Source organism: Numenius arquata, chromosome 5, assembly GCF_964106895.1.
Source record: "Numenius arquata chromosome 5, bNumArq3.hap1.1, whole genome shotgun sequence".
NCBI lineage: Eukaryota > Metazoa > Chordata > Aves > Charadriiformes > Scolopacidae > Numenius > Numenius arquata.
This window is the reverse complement of record NC_133580.1, coordinates 54,025,125-54,047,767: the sequence shown is the minus strand read 5'-3', so window position 1 is coordinate 54,047,767 and position 22,643 is coordinate 54,025,125. Positions and strand designations below refer to the sequence as shown.

The window sequence follows — 22,643 nt, the reverse complement described above, 5'->3', positions numbered from 1 at the left end:
ATTTCACGTCCCTCAATATTGCACAAGACTTCTTGCTACCTACGTTAAAGGCCAAGGAAATTCCCTCTTGCCACTGTACAAGACACAAGGTTACTTATAGAAGAACTGGAAACAGAACTCAGGTCTCTCAAAAATGAGGCAGATGATTTACCCATACAGTTTTTCATAACGAATATGTCAGAATCTACATTTAATAGTCTGGCTACAAAACCCATTTCTTTCTGGAGTCGGCGAACTGAACTGCCAATGCTTTTCTCAATTTAACCACAGCCACTAAAAGGTATACGTAATGCTGTGTTCATTTTAATTCTCAATATTAGCTTAAATTGCAATGATCTAAAAAGAGCCTAAGTTGAACCACAACTAATTGACTTCCATATAACAGAATCCAGCTTTTGATTTTTCTGTATAAAGTTCGTATCTATTAATGTTTTCTAACACAAATATCCTATAATGAAGTCAATCATTAGTAGCTAAAGAGTGTGACAAAGTCACACCACTGGTCCTTCTGTAGACACTATGGAATAGTACCACTACAAGAAAATACAAGAACTCATGCTTCTTTCAGGGCATGGAATTGTACTGCAAACGGAGCAGAGGGTTGTAAAGAAGAAAAATGATGGTCATGATTTTAAAATAATGAGCTAGAACAGCAGTGCTGCTTTTATACTTCTAAGAGTCTTCCTAGGAAATGTTGATATTAAGGTATTTATTTATTCTACCTTGTCTTGGGAGTGTAATTCTCTCAAGAAGGCCTAGTTTCTGTCCCAGTAGATTGCACACTGACAGTGATTTACACAAACTTTGGTAACTAGCTTCTTTTGAAGCTCAGCAATAGATTCTAGGTAGGTAAATGGATTTTTTGAGGGGTTCAAAGACAAGGCAACACTGAAGGAATTGAGCCACATCTCCAGAAAGAATGTACAAGCTAACTACAAGCAGATTGCCATAAACAGCACAACCTTCGTTATATTTGCCTGAGCGTATGTATGCATATGCATATCTACCACATTTTACATACATCAAAAAAATATGGCTAAGAAAAAGGACTGTTAGATTATGTAGGAAGATACTAATACGTCTTGGGCTAAAAGTATAACGTATTATCACTATCTTGTTTATATTGCTCATCTACATTCCCTTCTTTCTCTGTTCGTGTATACACCAAGATTTGATGGCAGGCATACCTTGTCAAGCCCAGAGCTTTATGGATTCTACAGTAACAACTAGTTTTTGTCAACTAAAGTAAAGAAGTTTCTTTAAGTACAGAAATGAGAAGAGGCAACCGGCAACAATAACAGCTAAAAGAAACTAACCTCATCTCTGTGCTTCTGACAAAAGACCAAAAACTGAGATACTGCATCGCCCTTTCTGCTTCGCGGAGTAGATGCTGGAGTTTTCTTTCTATTGAAAGGGGAGCCTATCCCTCTTTTGGATTCTGCCTGTTCGGATGACTTTTGAGGAGTAGTATTCTTAGTCCCCGACTGACTGCTTTCTTGCGTATCATCAATGGCAGACAATTTTGATGTCCTTCTCCTCCTCTTGCTAGGAATGCCAGACTCCTTCATCGATTTCAGATTTTGAGTGGTTTCTTTGCTTGAGTAAGATGACTCGTCTGTCTCCTCTAACGGTTCCACAGCAATGCCAACTTCCTTTGCCACGTGAGGATTAAGGTGAGGCCTGTCCCTAACATAGATGAAGGTATACTTGGCCTTCCGTTCTTCCACTGTCATGCCTACTGCTTCGCTTGCTTGCTTAACACCCATCTCCCACTGTGGCCGCAGCTTCCCTGAAACAGGCTTTAACATCTGCAAAATAAGACAACAGCGTGAGAAATTTGCCCACTTTTGATTTCAAAATGCCAACATTAGCACAAAACAATTCCAAGAGACTGTGTAATGTATAATTACAATTCAGACATTCAAATTAAATTATATTTAGTAGTACTGATACCATGCATGAAACAAAGACAAACCAGAAAAGTACTGATTTTTAATAAATAACAAACAGTGGTAAATCATCCCATTCTTTGCACCTGTAAATGAAACATGACAAGCCTCTGTAAAACAAGCTCTCTTTAAAGCTTTCAAGAATATCTATTTATACCTGTGCATACCTGTGACAGTAAAATAAAAAGCTGGAAATCTTGTCTAGCTTGGTAGACTCTTACCTTTATTTTTTCTGCTTTAGTGAGGGCTTGTTTTGCACTTTCCTGGCATAATTGTTCAAACTGGTCTTTTTCTTTGAAGGGCACAAGGCTCTTCTCAAATATCCAAGCTCGCTCTGGGGCATCTCCAAAAAACTGAACATGATACTGACGAAAACTCTTTTTCTGTCCTGAAAATTAAAAATGAATGTATTTAAGATACAACTGTTCTCTGCACCTTCAGACTTGGAAGCCTTTTGTAAACTGCTATAGTTACCACAACAGAAGCACAGTACAACTGGTTAACCTTTCAAAAACCCATTTAACTGCCTTGAAAGTCTCTGAGCCTTAATCTGTGAAGTTTGACAGAAAAGCCCAATAGTTTAATTCCAAACAAGGATATGCCTTGCTAAATTAACTTAATGTTACAACCTTCTGTCAGTGCTTCCCATGTATATTAACTTAAATGTAGGCCTGGGTGTTCCTGAAAATGCTTCATTTGAAAAAGTTTCCAAAGCTTGGATAGCCTGTGCACCTAGCCTCATCTATGATTTGCCTGAACTTTATCTTTTAATGTTCTTGAACAGAAACACATACTGCAGCTAGTTTAACACTTGCAATCACAACTTCATCTTAACCAAGCTTTTAAGGAATCAAAGCAAGAAATGAAAAGGATTTGGGTGGTGGAAGGGAGAGAGGGAAGATAAGAGAACAGTTCTGAAAGCTAGATAAGAAACATTCACTCTTCTAAGATTGTAAAGAGGAATACTGTCTCACTGCAGTAAGATATAGGCATATAACCTTCCCCTTCTAAACATCTCAGCTATTCTACAGTGAAGGGGGAAGACAATACCTTCAAAATTCACCAATTTTGAAGGCAGAGGGAAGGGAATCAGACTTAAGAGGTACTCTAGCACCTCCTTCATTAAAACTTGCAGATATCTTGCCTAAGTGTTCGAATTAAAGTCTCATTTAAAAATAGAAAAGGTTTTAACCATGATGACCTACACTTTTGTGTTCGTAAATTCAATCCTGCTAAAAAAGGATCAGTTACCCCCCCTACAGTATCTATGGTTCCTCAAGGTGTCACCACATTAGTATGTCTAACACGTAGTCTGGGAGGAAGAAGAAATCAGGTAAGGATGTCTACCCAGTAAGAACAAATAACAGTCACCATTCTCTGTCTTCAAACTAGGTCTAGATTTTGCTAGATTTTGTTGACATACTGCATGTCTTCTACCTTAATCAGCAAATACATCTAGATGATTGCTTCATATGCTATTATTACCGGGGTTTCCAGACTTAGAAAGAACTTTCTTTTTGTAATTACTCAGCCAATAGTTATTTTTAAAGGGGCTTGATCTTGTATCAAGATGTGGCATCTGGAACAGTAATATGAAATCAACCCAATTAGTGGTCTGTGCACAAGTTTTATTAACCGTTACATATATGTATATATTTATTAACCATTACACACAAACATATATAAAAAACATACATGAGACCTAGAAGAATAATAATGACTCATTTGAAATCAGATATAAAAATCAAGAGGAATGGCGTAGGGAAAGGTCTTGGGACTATTCGTCACACATCCAATCTAGTAGTCTGATACATGTTCCAGTAATGCACAGTCAGGAGCAATTCTCTCAGGCAGTAATTATTTTGTCCTCATCAAGAAAATGTTGCTTAATTATGGACTACTGAGTTCCAGTGACTTATTCTGTCTATGATGAAATAAAGAACAATTTTCGCATTTTACCAGGATGTCCTAGCTGCAGAGAGAGATGGCACAGACTACATTTACAACCACCACCTCTGTAAAGATCTGCCTCTGAGCAGGCAACAGCCCAGTTCCAAGCAGACACAGAGACTCTATTCCTTTTACAATATAATGTTGGACAGCAGTAATTGCCTAATTACGAAGTTTAAATAATAGTGCCTACCACTAGAATCACTGAATCTATTTGTGAATCTTCAGGTATCTTCTGTGGGCTGAATTCCTATCAATGGTCCTGGATAAAATAATGGAATTCATTAAGGGTTGTTCTATACAAAGATGCAATTCTTGGCTCACAGAATCCCAGAACCAATAGTTGTTGAAGATTTGAGAGTGTGTTCTGGGGACCCACCTCTATTACTTATCTTTTTCTGTATCCTAGCATCTGTGGTTGACCAAAGTCAGAGAAAAGCTATTGAATGTTCATTGTAAACACTGTTGATCCTAATCCTAGAAATGAGAAATACAGAGACCTAGCTGAGTATTTCTACAGCTCCCAGATAAAAGAACTCTTCTGTTTGGAACAGGAGACTTTTGATAGTACCTCATAGTAAATGGTAGATGGAAGATAATACAAGACTGGAAATACATACTGATGGAAATATGCACATCAGTGTGTATTTCTCAGTTATGATGGCTGCCTGGACCTAGTCAAACCTCCTGAAGGAAAAGGCAGGCCCCAAGCCAACTCCAGAGCAAATATCAGAAATGAGCATCATCCATATTACTTCAAAGAGATGGAAGTTAACATCTCAGGCATGTGGGCCCCTCTATCTGTTAGTACTCCACAGGTTGCATTCAGACACACGACATTGTTTATGGCTAGATCTATTTCTATAGTTTCTCATAAAAAGCTACCACAGAGATTCTTGACGCTGAAGCATAAACCTTCCTTCTTTCAAGGACAAGAGTAATCTAGTTAGGAACAAATAAACAGCTTTATTTTTCTCAAAATCCAGCTCTTTATCTCATAATAGACTTAATAATCCAAAGATGAAAGTCACAGGAACTGCCTGATCAAAACTCTGAAAGACTCCTACAAAAAAATTGGAGGAGCCCATAATAAATATTCTAGCAACTGTGTGAATGCTCAAAAGGGTTCTCAAGAAGCCATTTAGTTCACTACCAACATTGAATCTAGCTATAATTGCAGAGATCTTCGTTCAGTTTGTTCTTAAAAGCCTCCTATGAATGAGATCACGCTATTCCTTCAGGCAACCAACCCCAACACTTCACTATCTTTATCCCTTCCACGTTCTTCTTAATATGTAGTCTAAATATTCATTGCTACTACGCTCTCTTCTTCCCAGAACAGGAAGGGTTTGTGCCTTTTCTTCTTTGCATGTAACTTAAGTTATTTAAGGCCAGTTACTGGGTTCTCCTTTAGCTCCTCTTTGTCAGATTAAACCGCCCCAGTTCCTTCAGGCTGCCCACGCAGGTAGACTCCGAGATTTCCGTTCATGCTGTCCTCAGAACCTTCTCTGATCCACGTTTCTTGAAATGAGACGGCCCAAACAGGATTAAATGAACAAAGTACTCCCACTGAGGCCATGGTACCACTGGAAAAGCAAAGGATCTACTTCATGCTTTTTATAAGCAGCACTATTAATTTATGTCAGTATGACTTAGGTCACAGAAAACTACACGGGTTATTACGACTCTTGGATTCCTTTCTGCAAAAATGCAGCTTTCCACTCATTTCTCAGCTTGATCACCTACCACTGTAAAAATCCAACATTTACCCCTATTAAACTGCATTTTTTTTCCATACCACACCTCCATAAGTGTCACGATTATTCTGATTTGTAATTCCAATGCAAACTTTAGATGTACACTCTAGGCTTTTTTCCAAGTTCTCAATGCAACTCTTGAAAATTGCATAAACCCAAACTCACAAAAACACTCCTTTCACAGACTTGGAAACGTGTAGCTCAGTTACTGAAATCGCTAGTGATAAGTAAATGTCCTAACTCTGCTCATAAGAGAAACCAATACTGTCACTTGATCTAATAAAATATATGAAAGTATTTAGAAACATAAATATCAAAACAAAGTTGTGTGCTCCTACTTTGGTTTGATATTCATGTTAACTTCTTGCTTTTCTCCATAATTTGGAAGTTTCTGGATTCTTATTTCAGGTTTTCTAAACTTTCAGTACAGTTTGGCATAAACATGGTAAAAAAATAGTTTACAGTGTTCAGCTGGAGTTAAAACTAGTGTGGGATGTGATGTGCAGCAAGAAGATTTTCTGTAAATAAAACAGTAGCAAAAGGAAGGCCAAGGAATGCTCACTGGGGCAGGACACAGAAAGGACACAGAAAAAAGGCTGGGGTACTCTATGCTTTCTCTGTCTCAGGGTTTTATTTGTTTTTCACACTAACATCTGCCCCCAAGCCTTCAGGTCCCTTAAGTCTAGTGGTAAAGGCTGCAAGATTGAGACATTACCCACAGCACATTAAGAAAAAGTCAGGGAGCACTTAATCAAACTGGACATCTATGAGATTATGGGACCAGACAGGACGCCTCAGAAGGAGCTGAAGGTGTTGGCCAATGTGATTGCAAGGGTGATCTCTATAGTTTTTGAAAGGTCACAACCATCAGGGGAGACACCAGTGCCTGGAAAAAGGCAGACATCGCATCTATCTTCAAGAAAAACAAGAACAATCTGGGGAACTACAAGCTAAACTGACTGGCTTACTCTCAATGCCTCCAAGATTATGGGGCAAATTTTCCTAAAAGACATATCCAAGCACATGAAAGACAAAAAGCTATCTGGGAAGAGCCAGCACAGAGCCACCAGGGGCAAATGGTGCCTCGTCAGTCTGATTCACACAGCGCTAATACAAAAAGGCAACGGCCAAAGGAAATTTCAACTAGATAAAGAGAAAAGTCTTCTTGCCATAATGGCTGCCAGTCACTGGAACAAGTTGCCCAAAAAGGCTACAAAGTCTCCATACTTGAAGACATTAAATATTTGACTGGACAAGGCCCTGAGCAACCTGCTCTAACTTGGAGACCATATGACCAACCAGTATTACTTTATCATTCTACAACCAGCACAGATAAGCATCAAACGTTTCAGATATCAGAACAGAGAACAAAGCTGTAAATGAGACTGAGAAATTGTACAGATTCCTACTTAAAAATTTCATTAACAGTTGGTAGCCCCTGCATTTAGAATCAACATGTTGTCTGTAGATCACAATATTGATTCTATCAATCACAGAAAGTTTAGCTGCATTATGGACAGCTTTAAGTAACACTTAATCATCAGTATATATTTAATTCCCGTTAGCTTTCAATAAAATTTTTAGCATGCATCACTTCTCCAAGCATCTCCATAAAAACAGTTCAAAGTACCATCAGATAATTTTTTAATAGGACTCCACACAGTTTCATAGGTCACAATTTTGTTATTTTTTGGATATGTTCAGACTTAAAAAGGCATAGTGGAAAAAAGCTCTGCCTGCTATATACTCAAGAACAGCGTTTATGTGATTTTAACATTCCTCTTGACAACACGGAGCTGATTCAGTTACTGATACAACTGAATAGATAAAATGAAGAACAGAATTTTCCCGAAATAATGGTTCTGTATACTTGAAGAAATCTGAATGTTTGTAGCGTCACTGACATACCTTTTAGTTTAGTGTAGGAATGGAGAACAGGATCAGCAGAAACCATACATGGCCACCATGGAAAACCAGACACTTTTGACCACACTAGATCTCCTATATTATACTTCAACAGATGGACTTTGTCTTCTTTGACGGTACTTTGAGTTGGATCTCTCTTAGCAGGAGCCTTAAAGATAAAAAAAGAAAAAAAAAAAAAAACCTATCACCATATTTCTACAGATATACACTACGATTACTAAATAGCACACAAAAATAAACAACAAAATACAGTTCGTATTCTGTTTAAACATTCTCGTTATATGTAAAAACACAGAGTGGTAATGGAAGGAGGGAAATAAGAAATAGTTCACCAGAATAAAGAGCTATCATGTTTGCTAACAAACAATAATTATATTTCACGTGTAATAAAAATGTCATAATTTTTGTTCTCTCACAGCAAAAAAATCCTAAGTTCCATTTATGTTTTTGGTTTTAGTTAGAAATATTGGCAAGTAAGCTGTGCTTTGCCTTTATCTTTTCAAATATCTGCTGAGAGACTACCAGGAAGGCTTACTTTAATTTCAAACACATTAACTGAGCACTGGATGTAGATGTGGAAGAGCCAACCTCCCTCTGTATTGAATTTTATTAATCAAGTTAAGCACTATACACACAAATGTGTTTCTAGATTTAAAAATATAAAAGTTAAAAAAATTCCTAAACTAGATTAGACTGAAATACTGTCTTTATGCCTGAATAGAAACTATATAACCAGTTTAAAAACCCAAACTCTGCATCTTTCATGCAGAGTCTTTTTACATCCTGAGAATTTGTGACATGAATCCTTCCTCACACTCTTTTACAAGATATTTTTTTTCTGTTCCAGTTCTAGCAGTGAAAGTTTGCAAGTACTCAGCTGGTGCTCTAAAGATACTTTAGCTATTGGGAAACAATTACAGAACTGTTTTTTTCACTTCAAGGGATAGGTTTAACTACAAGGGAGTTTTGTGTTCCCCGATGATAGACACACATTTTTACTACATCATAACAAAGTTCAACAACAGACATTTATTCACCAACAAAAACGTTTCACAAAGTTAGTTACATTTTGTCTTTTTGGCTTCATCTGTTCTACTTGATATAAATAATGAACGCCTTTACCTAGGTAAGCACTAACCATGCATGTAAGAAAGCACCGAATGTGTCTCATTACGCATATCTGTAGAAAAAAAATCACATATTTTTAATTTGCTTTTTTGTTTTTCTGGTACTAAATTTATGTGCAACATGTTAAATTGTGTATCTTGTGCAGTATCAGCTCAACATACAGAAGGAGGACTGGAGCTTCAGGCTTTCAGTGGATTTAATGTTAGGGCTGGAGCAAAATTCTGGTTTAGTTAATTAAAAGTGGCACGAGAGAAAAAAAAAAAAGAACACCAAGTATTTGGAGCATTATGTTGAATCAGAGTAGATCAGGTTACCTTGTACAGATTTTTAAATCCAGAGACTATTACCATAACTAATTACACATTATTTTCCAACCACAAACAACAAAAATCTTTGATGTGCTGCAACAGCATAGAGATTTTTTTTGCAACTCAAACACAGAGGTACATCCAATCAAGAAACCTAAGGCTTAAGGTACTCAGAAACTCCCTTTCCTCAAGGCTTTTAAAGCTATGCCTGGTAAACACACATGATGCTATGTCATCTGATTGTTAGGGACAGTTACTCATCCAGTGATTCAGCTTTTCTGATGAATTCAGACTTGGTTCATGTGCCTCCAGCTACAGCCATGTTCCCATGTCTCAAGGTTTTTGGCTCTCTAAGGATTTTGTAAGACTGTCAGAAAACCCCTCCCGCTGAGCTTGCCTCAAGTCCAGCACTCTCAATAGACCCAAAAGATTCCAAGCAGATGTGGAAAATCAAATTCTCCTTCTAGCACTTAAAATGACATGAAAAGTTAATGCTTAAAAGCTAAAAAATAAGAAATACATATGCCAAGAACAGATACAGAAAAACATTAATCCTAATACACACAAACCAACTTCAGCATTTAAACTAAATAGGTGGGATGAAAATATTTTTCAACGAGTTAACTTTTCAGAAATGTAAAAGTTACTCAGGATTCTAAATCTCATTTTTAACTTATGAATCCTTGTATTTTTCAGAGAGTGCAACTAAGCTGCGAAGATTTACGACTACAGCCTGAGAGGGAGCTGGCTGGAATAATGAAAAGGCTCTAGCAGTGCTTCTTATTGCAGCATAATCGAAAATGGGTGGCAGTCAGTACAGGGCTGAATATTGCATTTCAATCTATCTACAAGCACTTCACAAATTTTAAAAATGCCCAGAATTCTTTTACTGTACTGGATCATGATAAAAAAATTTGAAAATGGCATGCTCTGGTAAAACCTACAAGGTTTATCTATACACCACTTGCTGTATTTACATTTTTTGATAAAATGTGCATACTTTAAAAGAATGGCAAAATACAGCACACAATTCTATATACATCATTTTTTTTAAGAGCTCTCATATGAGGTTATTTGAAAACTTATAGAAAATATAACCATGAAATTGCTCATTTCCATCTTACTTTCACACGTCATTCTGGTTTAGTTTGACTGTCTCACTCTGGGAATTACTCTGATCTCTTTCATAGATATCTCAACAGTAAACGGTGAGGTGAGATCCCTGGCATATACTTCTGAGACAAGCAGCTGTAGGACCTCAACAGTCCTTTCAATATTTCGTCTCAAAAATATTTTCGCAAACTGGCAGCACAGCTTTAAATGCTTGAGTATTTAAATTGTTTAAAAACGCCAGGAAATGCTAGATACTGGAAGGCAGTCATTGATTTTACTTCAGTATCCAGGTTTGTTCTTTTTAATTATGGATGGGAGACAGCATTTCTAAACAAATTTGCCACCCAGTCCCCTGATGGCATCTACGTTCTCATACGATGAGAGCTGGAGCTTCTTTGTGAGGCACTTGTACTCTCTGCAATTTTAAAGAATAGGAAACTACCATTCAAGTTACAAAGCAGTACAGAAAAATGTAATTTGGCTTGCAGGTTTTGTTCCTCCAGAAGAAAACGGGAATTGTTGTTAAGGCAAATTTTGATTCCTAACAATATGTAGTCAGACAGAGCAGGGCATCTGACCGCGCAGCCGTGGGACATGGAGCGGCGGGACTGGAAGCACACTTTTGGTGGTCTGTGTGAATGCACCAGAAGACAGGGAACAGTCCCTCCTGCAGCAGCTGATCACGCCTTCATGTGATGATACTTCAGCGAGCAAATTAAGATGGGAGACTGCTGGTTTAGAGCACAACTGTAAAGCAAGGGAAGCTCACACAAAATCAAACTATTTTAAAATAACTTCCCCTTAATTTTTGGCTGTTGGTGTCTTTTTGATGACTTTTTATTTCTTGAAATTGTTCTCATTTCTAATTAGATCTCCTACCCATAAATGTCAACGAAGTAAAGCCTGTCGGCCTTCCCGTGCTGCAGAGGAGGACAGAACAGACTTTGCTTGCCGTCATGGCTAAGTCTGGACTGCTCTGCGTATGCCCCATCCCCTTACCTTTTACTGCAGTTTTGACACAAGTAAACGTATACAGATCTGGTTGCAGAATTTCCCCCCAGCTCCTTCCCTGATTATAGGCAAACTCTGCAGCCTCTGAGACAGCCACCACCTCAAACCACCTTCCCCCAAAATATAAACCAGTTATGCTGAACAGAAGAAGGAAACAGCTTGTGATCGTGTATCTTTTCTACTTTGGGAATGAAATCCTGTTGCTTTTTTTCCCCTTTCAAACACCAGGCTGCAGAGAAGTTACAGAAACAGGCAGTGGGAGCATGGGTGAGGAGGCGATGACTCCCACACAGACCAGTCCTAACGCTGAATACTCGGGCCACTTGACAGGCTCTGCACCACTCCGTATGGCAGACTTCGAAATTCCTGACTTTCTGGATTAGTATGCTAATGAAAGACTTGGTCTGAAAGGCAACTAAGTTTATTTTGAGGGGCACAGAGTGTGAAATGGAGCAATTCCCCTACTGCAACTGAGTTTTTCTGTGAGAAACTACACCTTGAAGAACACCAGCATCCTTAGAAACTCATCTGAGCCAGCAGCTGCAATAGGCTGAAAAGGACCAAAATAAAGGAAAGAAAATTTAACATGCCTTTCTTTTTCCCTTCAATAACAAACAAATCTGTGAAATGTTATCTCAGCACTTTCATAAGTGATGAGTGACAGGCTGGTTGACAAGAATTTATGACACTGTTGTCAGCATTCTACCAGCCCAAAGAAGTGGTTTGGCCACAGAAAACATTGGTATTTAATTAACTTTGCCTACATGTGATCAAAAGAATCCACACAGTTTCCATTTATTTCTGGTCAGATTAATGAATATGATTAGACGACAACATACCATGAGAGATGGGTAATTTCAAAGTTTAAGACAATCTTAAAATGATAAAAGAAAAATGCACTTAAGGGCCGCATCTTTACTGTACTAAGAGCTTTACATTTGTTTGTAGACTGTTATGAAAACACCATGATGAGTGTTTAGTAAACAATGGATAAAGGTGTTTTTTTAAAAAAACAATTGGTTGTTGGTGTCAGACTGAGCTAACTATCCTTTTAAAAATGATCAGTGGTAGAGATACTAATATTATCATGATCTATGTTGTATATATATGCATACATGTGCAAGGAATTATAACACCTCAAAATTAATGTAAATTACTTGAAGCATCAAAAAGATAGTATTTCACTATACAAACTTGGAGCACTATAGAAATTACTAAGAAAAAAAATTCACCTAACTGTAAATTGTCAAAAAGGGATCAAAGAACAATGGTGAGAATTGGTGAAGAACCCATCACCAGAATTTAATATTGGACAAGGAAAAAAAGAGAGCAATTACGACAAATGAAGACAGTAAATGCTCTCCTCCGTGTAACGTATCAGGGAAGTACATACTGAACAGCTTGCAGATATCTGCTATCTCCCTTTCTGTTTTCATTTTCAATTCATTTTTCATCCTGTATCAAAGAACTTCCACTGGACTGCACTATAACAGGCGGCCATGCTACAAACACACACTGCTTGCATTCCAGAATAAAATAAAAATACAAATCTACTAGTACTACCAAGAAACGAAATCAAAATAATCAAGGTCTCTAAACAGAATAAATGCAATTAAAATGTACTTTGAATCAAATTTAGAACACAGACAGCCCAATGTGTTTCTTTACTATGGAAAAGATAACACTGCTTGCTGACCAAGACCACGTATTTTTCTGGTCCTGCTATCTACTTGTGCTGTGTTTCACCCACTACTACTCCTATTTTCTATCATGGACTTGAGTAATAGAAAGAAAAGTAAAAATGTTTTGTCTTCTCTTGCCTCTCTATCAGGAAAGACAGTGAACTAAGGAAGTGGCTGCAGAACAAACTCCATTCCTTTCAGAGGTTCAGGAGAGGCTTGTCTGGAGAAAAAGGGAGCAAGAGAACAGAAATGATCAGTTTTGCAATGTTGTTCTGTCACTTGAATTCGCCAATGATTAAGGACACTATAAACAAACAAACTACATAATAGGATGATTCCAAACGTTTCTTTCTTGAAAAACCACTATCACAGTTATGTTCTTAGGAGAGCTCTTGCTTCCTGAAAAATCCAGGAATTTAATTTGACAAAAGACAAATGAGCATTGAGTCTTCAGGCAAAGGAATGGAGGGATGCAGATCCTCTCCCAGTGAGTGATGTCCTGTCATTCGGGACAGAGAAACGGCTACTTCTCACTCTGTGATTGAGGACAAAAATCTCATACAGTCAAATCACTTCAAACCCAAAAATTACAACTACAGCTGATTAAAATCTATGCAAAACCCTCAATATATACTATCGCTTCAAATGAAAAGGGTGGCAACTGAAGTCTGTTAAGAAATGGCAACTGCTTATTCTAAATGATTCTGTTTATAAAAACACAGTATCCTCACAAACATAACTGCCTCAGTGTTTTGTTCTTTTTTTTTTCCTCTTTAAGATTATAATTCACACATTGTAGTAAATCTGTTTATTCCAGAAGGTCAAGTCCTTAGAGGCCCTATGTTTATCCAAAGAGCTCCCATCTTCTGGGATGTGAAGGAGTATATTTAGATAGTAAATCACAAGTAACTGAATGCGTTCAGAATAAAAATAATTTTTTTCACTTTGTCTTGTTATGTTCTGTTTATTATCTAAGGGAAAAATACTGTGTAAATCCATATTCAGCAAACCACTGCCTACGGAGAGAACGTTTCAGGCAGAAAGACAGTAAGAGTAAACCAGACTCTCTCAAGAAGATTAAGAGAAAATGCTGAATTATTACTACAAAATGGAGAAGGATATGGAAACATCAAAAAAGAAGCAATGAGGTGGCAAAGTTTTGTGTTCCATTTTCAGTAAAACAGAAAGGGACACTTCAGTAGAGCATCCAAAGACTGCAGCCGTCAAAAAGCCATTGCCTTTGCACAATTTAATCTGCAACACCCTTGTAAAATATGCATTATATTGTGCAGTGAGGTAAAGACTGAGGGGGAAGGGGACATGGAAAGTCCAGATCAAAACAAAAAAATGAACAAACTATACTGGGGGTTGGTTTGTTAGTTTTTCAGATTTCTGACTGTTTCGTACCAAGCTAGAGATTTAACCGAACTGTATTAAATTAAATGTATTTCTGCAACTTATCTTTTCTTTTCTTCTATTCCTAAAGACTTCTTGTCTTCTATTACTAAAAAGGGGTCATGTCTAGCAGTGTGAAGAACTACATTTGCAGATGACACTAAGTTTGAATCTTTTTGCCACAACTAGGGTTTATTTATTTTTCTTCAATGTGCTTACATGGGAAAGCTATAAAACTAGAAGACAAAAAAGGCTGAAGAAAATCACCGCTCTACTTGCAGATCCCCTGAAAACCTTTCTGTGCTGGCTGAGGCTCTCTGAAACCAAGTATAAGCTTTGTGACAGTAGGTTTGTTTCGTCCATTTCTTTTCACAAACTCATCTAAAGCAGTTCATGGACAGCATGTTGAACAAATGCAGGACCCTCCAAGAGGGAAAGCAAGCAGAATAAAACAAAAATCCAATTAAGATTAGACAGGGATTCATAATGTAGATTATGGATTTTAAAACAAGATAAAAGCTTAAATTTGTATTTTAAATCAACCACTAAACTCCTGGTTACACTTCAATTTTATTTTCTGGCTTTGGTTCCCTCATTAGCAAGTCTCCAGCAGGTGAGAAATTTTTTTAAGATGCTCTTACATTTAAACCCAAATCTGTCTATCCAAACCAACAATCTTCCTACAAACACTATACAAGCAAGTATTTTAGAAATAAACTTAACACGGTATTTTAGTAACTAGGATACAATCCTTTTTTCAGAGTAAAGAGTTGAAAAGAAACAGATTCAATCACTCACAGATAGATTAAGATGCAAGTTCTGTAACACTTCCCAACCTTCAATCTTTCTTAAAAATGTAGAGAGCAGTTTCTTTCAGCTGCTTTACTGAATTTCCACATTTACATTTAGATGACCTCTTAAATTGTAAGTTACTGGCCTATTATTGAAAGGTTCCATGTTTCAGAAATAGGTATTCAAATTAGATAAGGCTTGATCAGAATGAATGAAACCTTCTTTTATACCGAGTATTAGAAAAAGATTTCTGCCTACACCCAACTCCCTCTTAACCTTCACCCACCCTCAAAAGTTTAATCTTTTGATGCAATATCTGGGTATGTAAGACAGGTAGGATGTGAGGTGCTACAGAAGTCCGGGAAAGCATGACTGCAGAGCCACAAGGAAGTTTGGCACGGGAAACTGAATAATTTCTGAATAATTTCCATGTGAATTTCACATAGGATAACAGAACGAAAGCTAAATCATGCCAGCATACCTACAGACTTTCAGAATGCCATATCCATATGTATTTTGTTATCTGCATGTACAATGGTTTCACAGACTTTCAAGACCAGAATCTGTATCGGGGCCTTACCCGTAGCACTCCCCTACGCCTGTACAGAGTTCAGTTTTCCCCAAACACTTTCTTAACAGCCACTTCTTGGTAGCTCAAGAACATCCAAGGTAGCACGAGTAGATGTTCTTCCTAATATTCTTGGTAGAAAACAGAGAAACTCAAGCCCAGATAATATTGCCAACAGGTGACTAGATTTACAGAACTTTGTTTTCTGGTGAAGGCAGATACTTATCTCTACACTTTTTTGCAACAAGAACACTTCTGAAAGAAGCCGTATAGGCTGAAACAGAAGAAATATTTGGCATAAAGTGGCTCTGTTAGCTAACTAATAATTTGACATAATCCAAGTACTACTTTGCCTTTGAGATTAGACCTTTAAAATGAATCCCCAGATGTAAAAGCAGATGTAAAAGGTTTCCCTCCAGGTTGTGTTGTTACATCTGCCTAGTAGGTCCTCCTCTTCTAGAGATGAAATGCAAGAAATACTATCAGCGGTTAATCAGCCTAGGGGCAAGTGAGGGAAAAAAACCCAACCAAAACCTAAACAGACAGATTTTCAGCAATAAAGATGTACAGAAAACCTGGGGAAGCCCCAACCAGAAATGCCTCAACCCTATATGAATATTAAAGTAGAGCAGTCATTGCAGTAAAAGATCACGAAGCACATGATCTAAGTGCTACAAATCCTACAAGAACTAAGATCCCAAATTATTTTACTGCATCACAAGCATCTGCAATGTAGCGCTTGAGTTGACATTTATTTATGAAAGCAACATCAAAAAATTCTATCTTTTCTAGCATTAGTTGCTGCTATGAGGCCACAGATTCGCTTCGCTTCTTCATGAAAGTGCAGCAGGGCTTCTTCGACAAGTGTCTGTGCAAGATCCAGTTTTCCCTCTTGCACTGCGCTTCCAAAGTAAAGCATTTTTATAAACTCTCTTTGTGGGAAGGGAATTAATTCCTTATTATTGACAAATTACAGTTTTAGTCACTGCCTATTTTATGATGCCCAACAGAACAAATCCTGTAGGTACTGCAAGTATTAACAAAAAGCAGAAATACAGATGTCAGCCTGGTTGGATCTATTTATTTATAATAGGAGGATAATGAAACATAGTAATAGACAAACATAAAAATAGTGTCTGTGAACAAAGTCTTTTGGAGATCTTGAAGTTCATGTGCCCGACATGAAAACCACTCCAGAACAAGGAAACTTGTGAAGGAGGCCAATATCACTGTTCCAAGACAGATCAAAATATTTTGCCTTCACTACTTTGCCTAAGGGTTACTACAAAGCATCTTTCTTTGTTGAAAAAAAGGGACCAGAAATGACATCTGGTACAGATCACTAAAGTTTCCCAAAAATCTGCCTGTAAATCCATCCAAGTAACATAACCCTGAACTGCAGATATAACTCTCAGCTAAATACGAAAGTTAGACGTATTATTTTGATTAAGCAGAACACCGAGCAGAGCAACAGAAAGGCTTCACCATATCTTGGACAGAAAAGCAGTGAAAACAAGCAAATTCCTTGCCACACCAATGGGTAATAGTCAACACAACGTGAAGAGGAGATGCTGAGATGACAGTATTCATTTAAATCACGATACTACCAGCACAATGACTGAGACTAAATCTGGTCGACTTAAAAAACAATTAAACCAAAACAGTGTCATTAACCCCTCAGCTGTGTTATGGCACACAATCTGCTGTTGAGACATAAAGGGAAGTTAGTTTTTACAGAAGATGGCCTGCTCATCACTTAATTTGATCTCTCACTTCCACCATAATGTCAAAAAGACCGAAATAAAAAAAGTCCTGGAATGCACAAACCAAAGATGAGGATGAAACAATGCAACAGCCGCTGACATTCTTCGAATTTGAGTTAGATTACATCTGATCCGCTCTTTTCCACAGAAAACTGGTTCAGTGTTCAGAAATAGTCAAGAATCAATCAAACGCTAAGTATTATTTATAAAGAAAAATAGTTAAATAGAGAACCCTATAGAAAATCACTAACATGCCACTGTATGTATCCACAAGACATTTGTATCTTGAACGTCCTGTACTGTTTTGGTCCTTAATTCTCAAAAAAAAGAGAGCAGAACCCAAATGGCATCACAGTTCAGAAAAAGGATCATAACAAGAATAACATTCTGGAATGGCTCCTATGCGTGGGACAACATACTAGGACTCTTCAAGCTGAAATTAAGAATTGAGGAGGTTTGTGAGAATTCTGTAAAACTTTCAGTAACAAAGAAGTTTGTCCATGATTCCTACTTCTAGTATTATGAGAGCGTCAAGTGAAACAAGTAGGTGGCAAATTGAAAAGGAAAAAGAGCTGCTCTATTGCTCTATTACCTGAAGTCATGGATGCAAAAAGTTCACACTGGCTCAAAAAGAAACGGAGGTCGTCTTCCATTAATTTAGCCATCTACAGGTATTAAATACAAAGTCACCAGTTCTAGAAACCTCTGAGTCACAACTGCTGGAGGCTGAGCGTATTCAAAGCAAGCATCGCTCCATGATTTGCCACGTCTCTAATATGCACCCTCTGTGAAATCTCATCCCCAGATTAAATGTCTCCGTGATCCAACTTGGTAGAGCTACTGTTACATAGCATTTTTGTCATCACTTCAAGATATTATTTCATATTTGATTTGGATTCCTCCACCAATGCATTTATGATGAGAGGAAAAAACCAACAACTTATTTACATATTACATATTGAGACAACAGTTTTACCCAGAAAGTGTACTTAATTCCGCCACTTTTACACACTAGAACAGGAAGTTTGGTATGGAGAGCCTTGAACAAATATTTAAGCTTTCTGCAATTAATTTTGTAGCCACTCTGATACTACTCATAGCTTCTAATCTAACCTTAGCCTGGCATACTCTGGATGCTGTATGCTTTTGGTGCTTCTTAACGTACAAGTACTTCTTCGAGATACTTTTCCAATGAGGCATTAAGAATGAACAATTTAAAATTCCAAACTAACAATTACAGCTGCACGCTGTGGGCTGCTTAGCACAAACAAGTTTTCAAGGCGTAGCTAAACATAATCCTTTACTAACGCAAAACAGTAGCCCGGGAAGCCTTCCAAAAAGGATAAGAAGTTATTTCTCGTATTCCTGAAGGGATCACCCAGGGGACATTTTTAGGGTTACTCCTACTCCTTTGGGATTCTGATGACATCAGCCAGATAGCCTGTGCTATCACTTGCCTGAAAACAGGATCTGATACCCCAAGAACAGCCTATTGAAAAAGAAAAAATAATTGAGTTCATTTTACCCCACAACTACAGATCCCGACTCCTGCAGTAGTTTTGCTGCACATTCTATGACAAGTTCAGTAATCATACTTGATCACAAATTCCTAATAACTGATGATGAAAAACAATTAAGCAAGTCCTCCTTCTGAAAAAGACACACTTATTTAACTTTATTTTTTCTTTTTATTTTTTTTTTTTAAATTAAAACAAGTCACCTCAGGATCTGGCTGCAACAGCTATGACAGGATAATCAAATATTTGATGAGCACAGCTTTCCAGTCTTACAGAGGGAACTTGTTGGTTTCTGCTCATCTCTGCTGATGAGATACAAGCATTGGGGCAACATGACCACCTCCAGTGGTCCCCATCTTCCCGTATTTAGTTAGCACAGAAGCATAAAAAGCATCAGATAATCCTCAGACTGCTTCTGTTCTACCCTTACTGGGTTTCTAAATCTTTGCCATTCACTGGGAGAGGCACTGTAACATTATGTAGATAGCGGATACAATGGAGTTGGCCAGACCAGTTTTTCTCTGTGAGGATGAAATGGCAACATAAACACATGACAAGGACTAGTGGAATTTCTCCGGTAACTTGCAATTGCCCCCCATGTAGCTGCTGCAAATTCACTATAGACTGTACCAAGCAGAAAGAGTAACAAACTGCCAAGTTCCTGCTATAATACGAAAAGAGGGCTACAAGAAAAGCGGATAGGAAGCTACGTGGAAGGTACAGCTTTTGGATCACGTACATCTTACACATCTGGAATCCCTAAACTAGCAAATAGAGCAGCGTGTGGATTTCCAGGTTTGTTCTGGACACAGCGTTGCTGCTTTTCTGAGCTACTGCACCCGTGCTCGGGAATCACGCCAGGACGCCGTGCCAAAAGGGCAAACTGCCACTTGTAGGCCCAAACCGGCTTAGGCAGAACAAGCTCAAATGTGCCAGTATCAAATACTGAGCCGTTCTTAGGGTTAGAGAGCACACACCTACTTCGGGACCACCAGCATGAGAGCTGCAGATCTACGTACTCTCTCCCTGTTTCCCGTACAGACACTCTGGATTGATCCAGGGATCAGACTTGGATCACTTCACATTAGTATATGAAGTAAACCTCTGCCATTCTCCTCCAAACAGGATTGATTCACTTCTACGAAAAGCATTCAGTGAGAAAAACCTAGGACAGTCCTCGCTGCTAACTGGTAGCGTTGCACGAACTGACACAAACAGTGACTCAAAAAGCAGCCACCGCAAAAATCTAGTACTGAGGCACCCTGCCACTCTGGTGAGCAGCGCTGTCAAGTGGGCAACCATGGGAGTCCATGGGTTTGGTGTGGATTCAAACATCTACCACGTGATACCTACCACTGATAACACAGAACGCTGGGAGGTGGTGTCAGACCACTACCAGCATAGCGCCCTTACCACAAGAGACCTGGATTTTGAAGTAAACTCCTCAGGTGGAGAGATGGGGCGGGAAGAAAGGTAAGAGGCAGGAGAGGAAGGAGGAAAGAGCCACGGCTTCTCCCGCTCCTTCTCTCAGGCCTGGAAAAGCTGGTATCTGGTTATCAAGAGAAATCTAACTCACGTCAGAGCTGGGCAGATCACAGTTATTCCCAATTGAAAACTGACTTGCAGATAAAAGTTTTACACAGCCTTCCTTTATGTTAACAAGAAATGCTCAAACAACAAGAAACCCCAACAACAGAGCACTGGAACATTTGTTAAACGATATGGCTCTCACCTCAGCTAGACAGTAATCTGCCATGTCCATCAAACAGAGATATAATTACCTTACACAAAAGGTAGCATTTGAACCATGGCGATTTTTGCTAAATCAAAAGAATAAGAGCTTGGACAACAAGAAACTGAGAGAGAGACCAGCCCAGAAATAAAACCAGACAAACAGGTTCTACATTAACTTGTAACCTGCAATAAACAAGTATGCAAGTGCAAAATTAATCAGCTTTTACTCCGAGGATATTTCTCTAACTTCCACTTTGCAGCCACAATCAGCTACATAAAACCACAGTATGATGCACTAACATTAAGGCTTTGGATGTTGGTGATGAAATAATGCTAGAGCAGGAGCCTGAAACCAAAGAACACTGATATTAAGATGTTACAGCTACGATCATGGAGAACGCATGTATATCAATAGTCTACACACGGACAAGCATTTGAAAAATCTCCTTCAGCATGTTCCCCGGTACTATGTTTTTCTTCCTTTATTTTAAACCTGCACAGTTGCAAACCCTCCCTTGTGAGAGAAAGAAAAGCCCCAGACTTTTTACAATCAAGGAGTTATATCATAAAACAACATCTTGTGACCTTCAAATGCTTTTGCCCTTTCCGCTTTAAAGTGCGCCATGCAAGAAAAAAAAAAAAAGAAAAAAAAAAAAGCCAGAAGCATGACCCTCTGTTTCAAGTGCTCTGAAAAGAATAGGTTTATAATATTGCAAAGTCCGAGATCAAGCAGGTGGTTGTCCTGATTTGGTAGCTCACTGGTTTGGCACAGGAGCAAATAGCCCTATCACTCTCCAGCCATCAAATCTCAAGCGCCCTGGGAAACAGTGTTGACATGGTTTTCTCCTGATCCTTTCTGGCCAAAAGACAACTCAGAGAAGGCAGATCAACCTTGCTTTTAATCTTAGATGAACCACTCACCAGGAAAAATTAAAGGCCATCCTTAATCGACAACAGATGTGAAAAGCCTTAGAATAAACTGTCTAGACGGACATATTAAATATTGCCTCCTCTTTCTTATTTAAAAAAAAAAAAAGCCACACAACTATGCTAGAGTTGTTGATGCTAATAAATAGACCACCTTCTAATCCAATTTATCCTCATTAACAATGAACAGGACAGAACTCCAACTATGGACTGCGCCCATACTTTTTACCTCTGTGCAGTGATTTGGAAAAGTCTGAACCAAATAGCACTAAAACATTCTGCTTGACAAAATTAAAGAAAACAAACTCTTTAATAAAATTCCTGAAAACATCAGTATTGATCATTCTAAGATGAATAATATGTTCAAATCATAAATAAATGATAAATTTCTCATAATTAGAAGAATGTTTACACAGTTCTGTAAACTCATTCATTAAGTAGTTTTAATGAAAATAAGGGTAAATAAAATCAGTAATACAGCAGCTATGTGTGTGGTTCTTCTCTGGATGTGTGACCTTGGGAGAAAGTAAGAATCAACATTAACTAGTAAACCTGCAGCCGACAGAAAACTGTAACATACATTTCATGTTTAAGGTGTGTAAAATCATGACCTGTTCACTAGCCAAAGAATTCATTAACATTTAACATTGTTATACAACGCTATTCTGAACTACTCATTGAGAAACTTCATATATATAGAATTATCACTGCTATGTAGGTTTCTTCCTCTGAGATAAAATAATTGCAAACCACATACCTTTAAATGGGAGTCCAGCATCAAAAACTAAATAAATTAATTAAACTAAATAAAGGGGGAAAAGGGCTCCCAGCAGCATTCTTTCTTACAACTTGGCAAAGCAAATTTAAAAAGTGGAATTTCCATTTCTGTCCATGTTTAAAAGAAGCAAAAAACAGATGAGCTTGACCACAAAAGTGAATGATGTTTAATACAAGTATCTAGACCTTTTCAATGAATACAATTCACTAGGTTATAGCAAGCAAAAGCAGCTCTTTTCAGATGACAAATAAGGGTAAGGACTACATTCCAACTGCCAAAATCTGAAGGTGAAGAGCCTAGCTTATCAGCCAACTGACAACTGAGTACATTTTTCTTTTAATTCAG

At 38.0% G+C, this 22,643-nt stretch overlaps 1 protein-coding gene across 1 annotated transcript in view; it reads right to left on the bottom strand.

Moving 5' to 3' along the window:
- Positions 1–22,643, bottom strand: part of NSD2 (nuclear receptor binding SET domain protein 2) — a 77,457-nt gene that overhangs the window by 39,719 nt on the left and 15,095 nt on the right. Inside the window, exons 3-5 of the mRNA XM_074148381.1 lie at positions 7,565–7,730; positions 2,171–2,337; positions 1,317–1,808 (exon numbers count right to left, since the gene is read on the bottom strand). Of these exons, the coding sequence (XP_074004482.1) occupies positions 1,317–1,808; positions 2,171–2,337; positions 7,565–7,730 (825 nt within the window). The remainder of the gene's footprint in view (positions 1–1,316; positions 1,809–2,170; positions 2,338–7,564; positions 7,731–22,643) is intronic.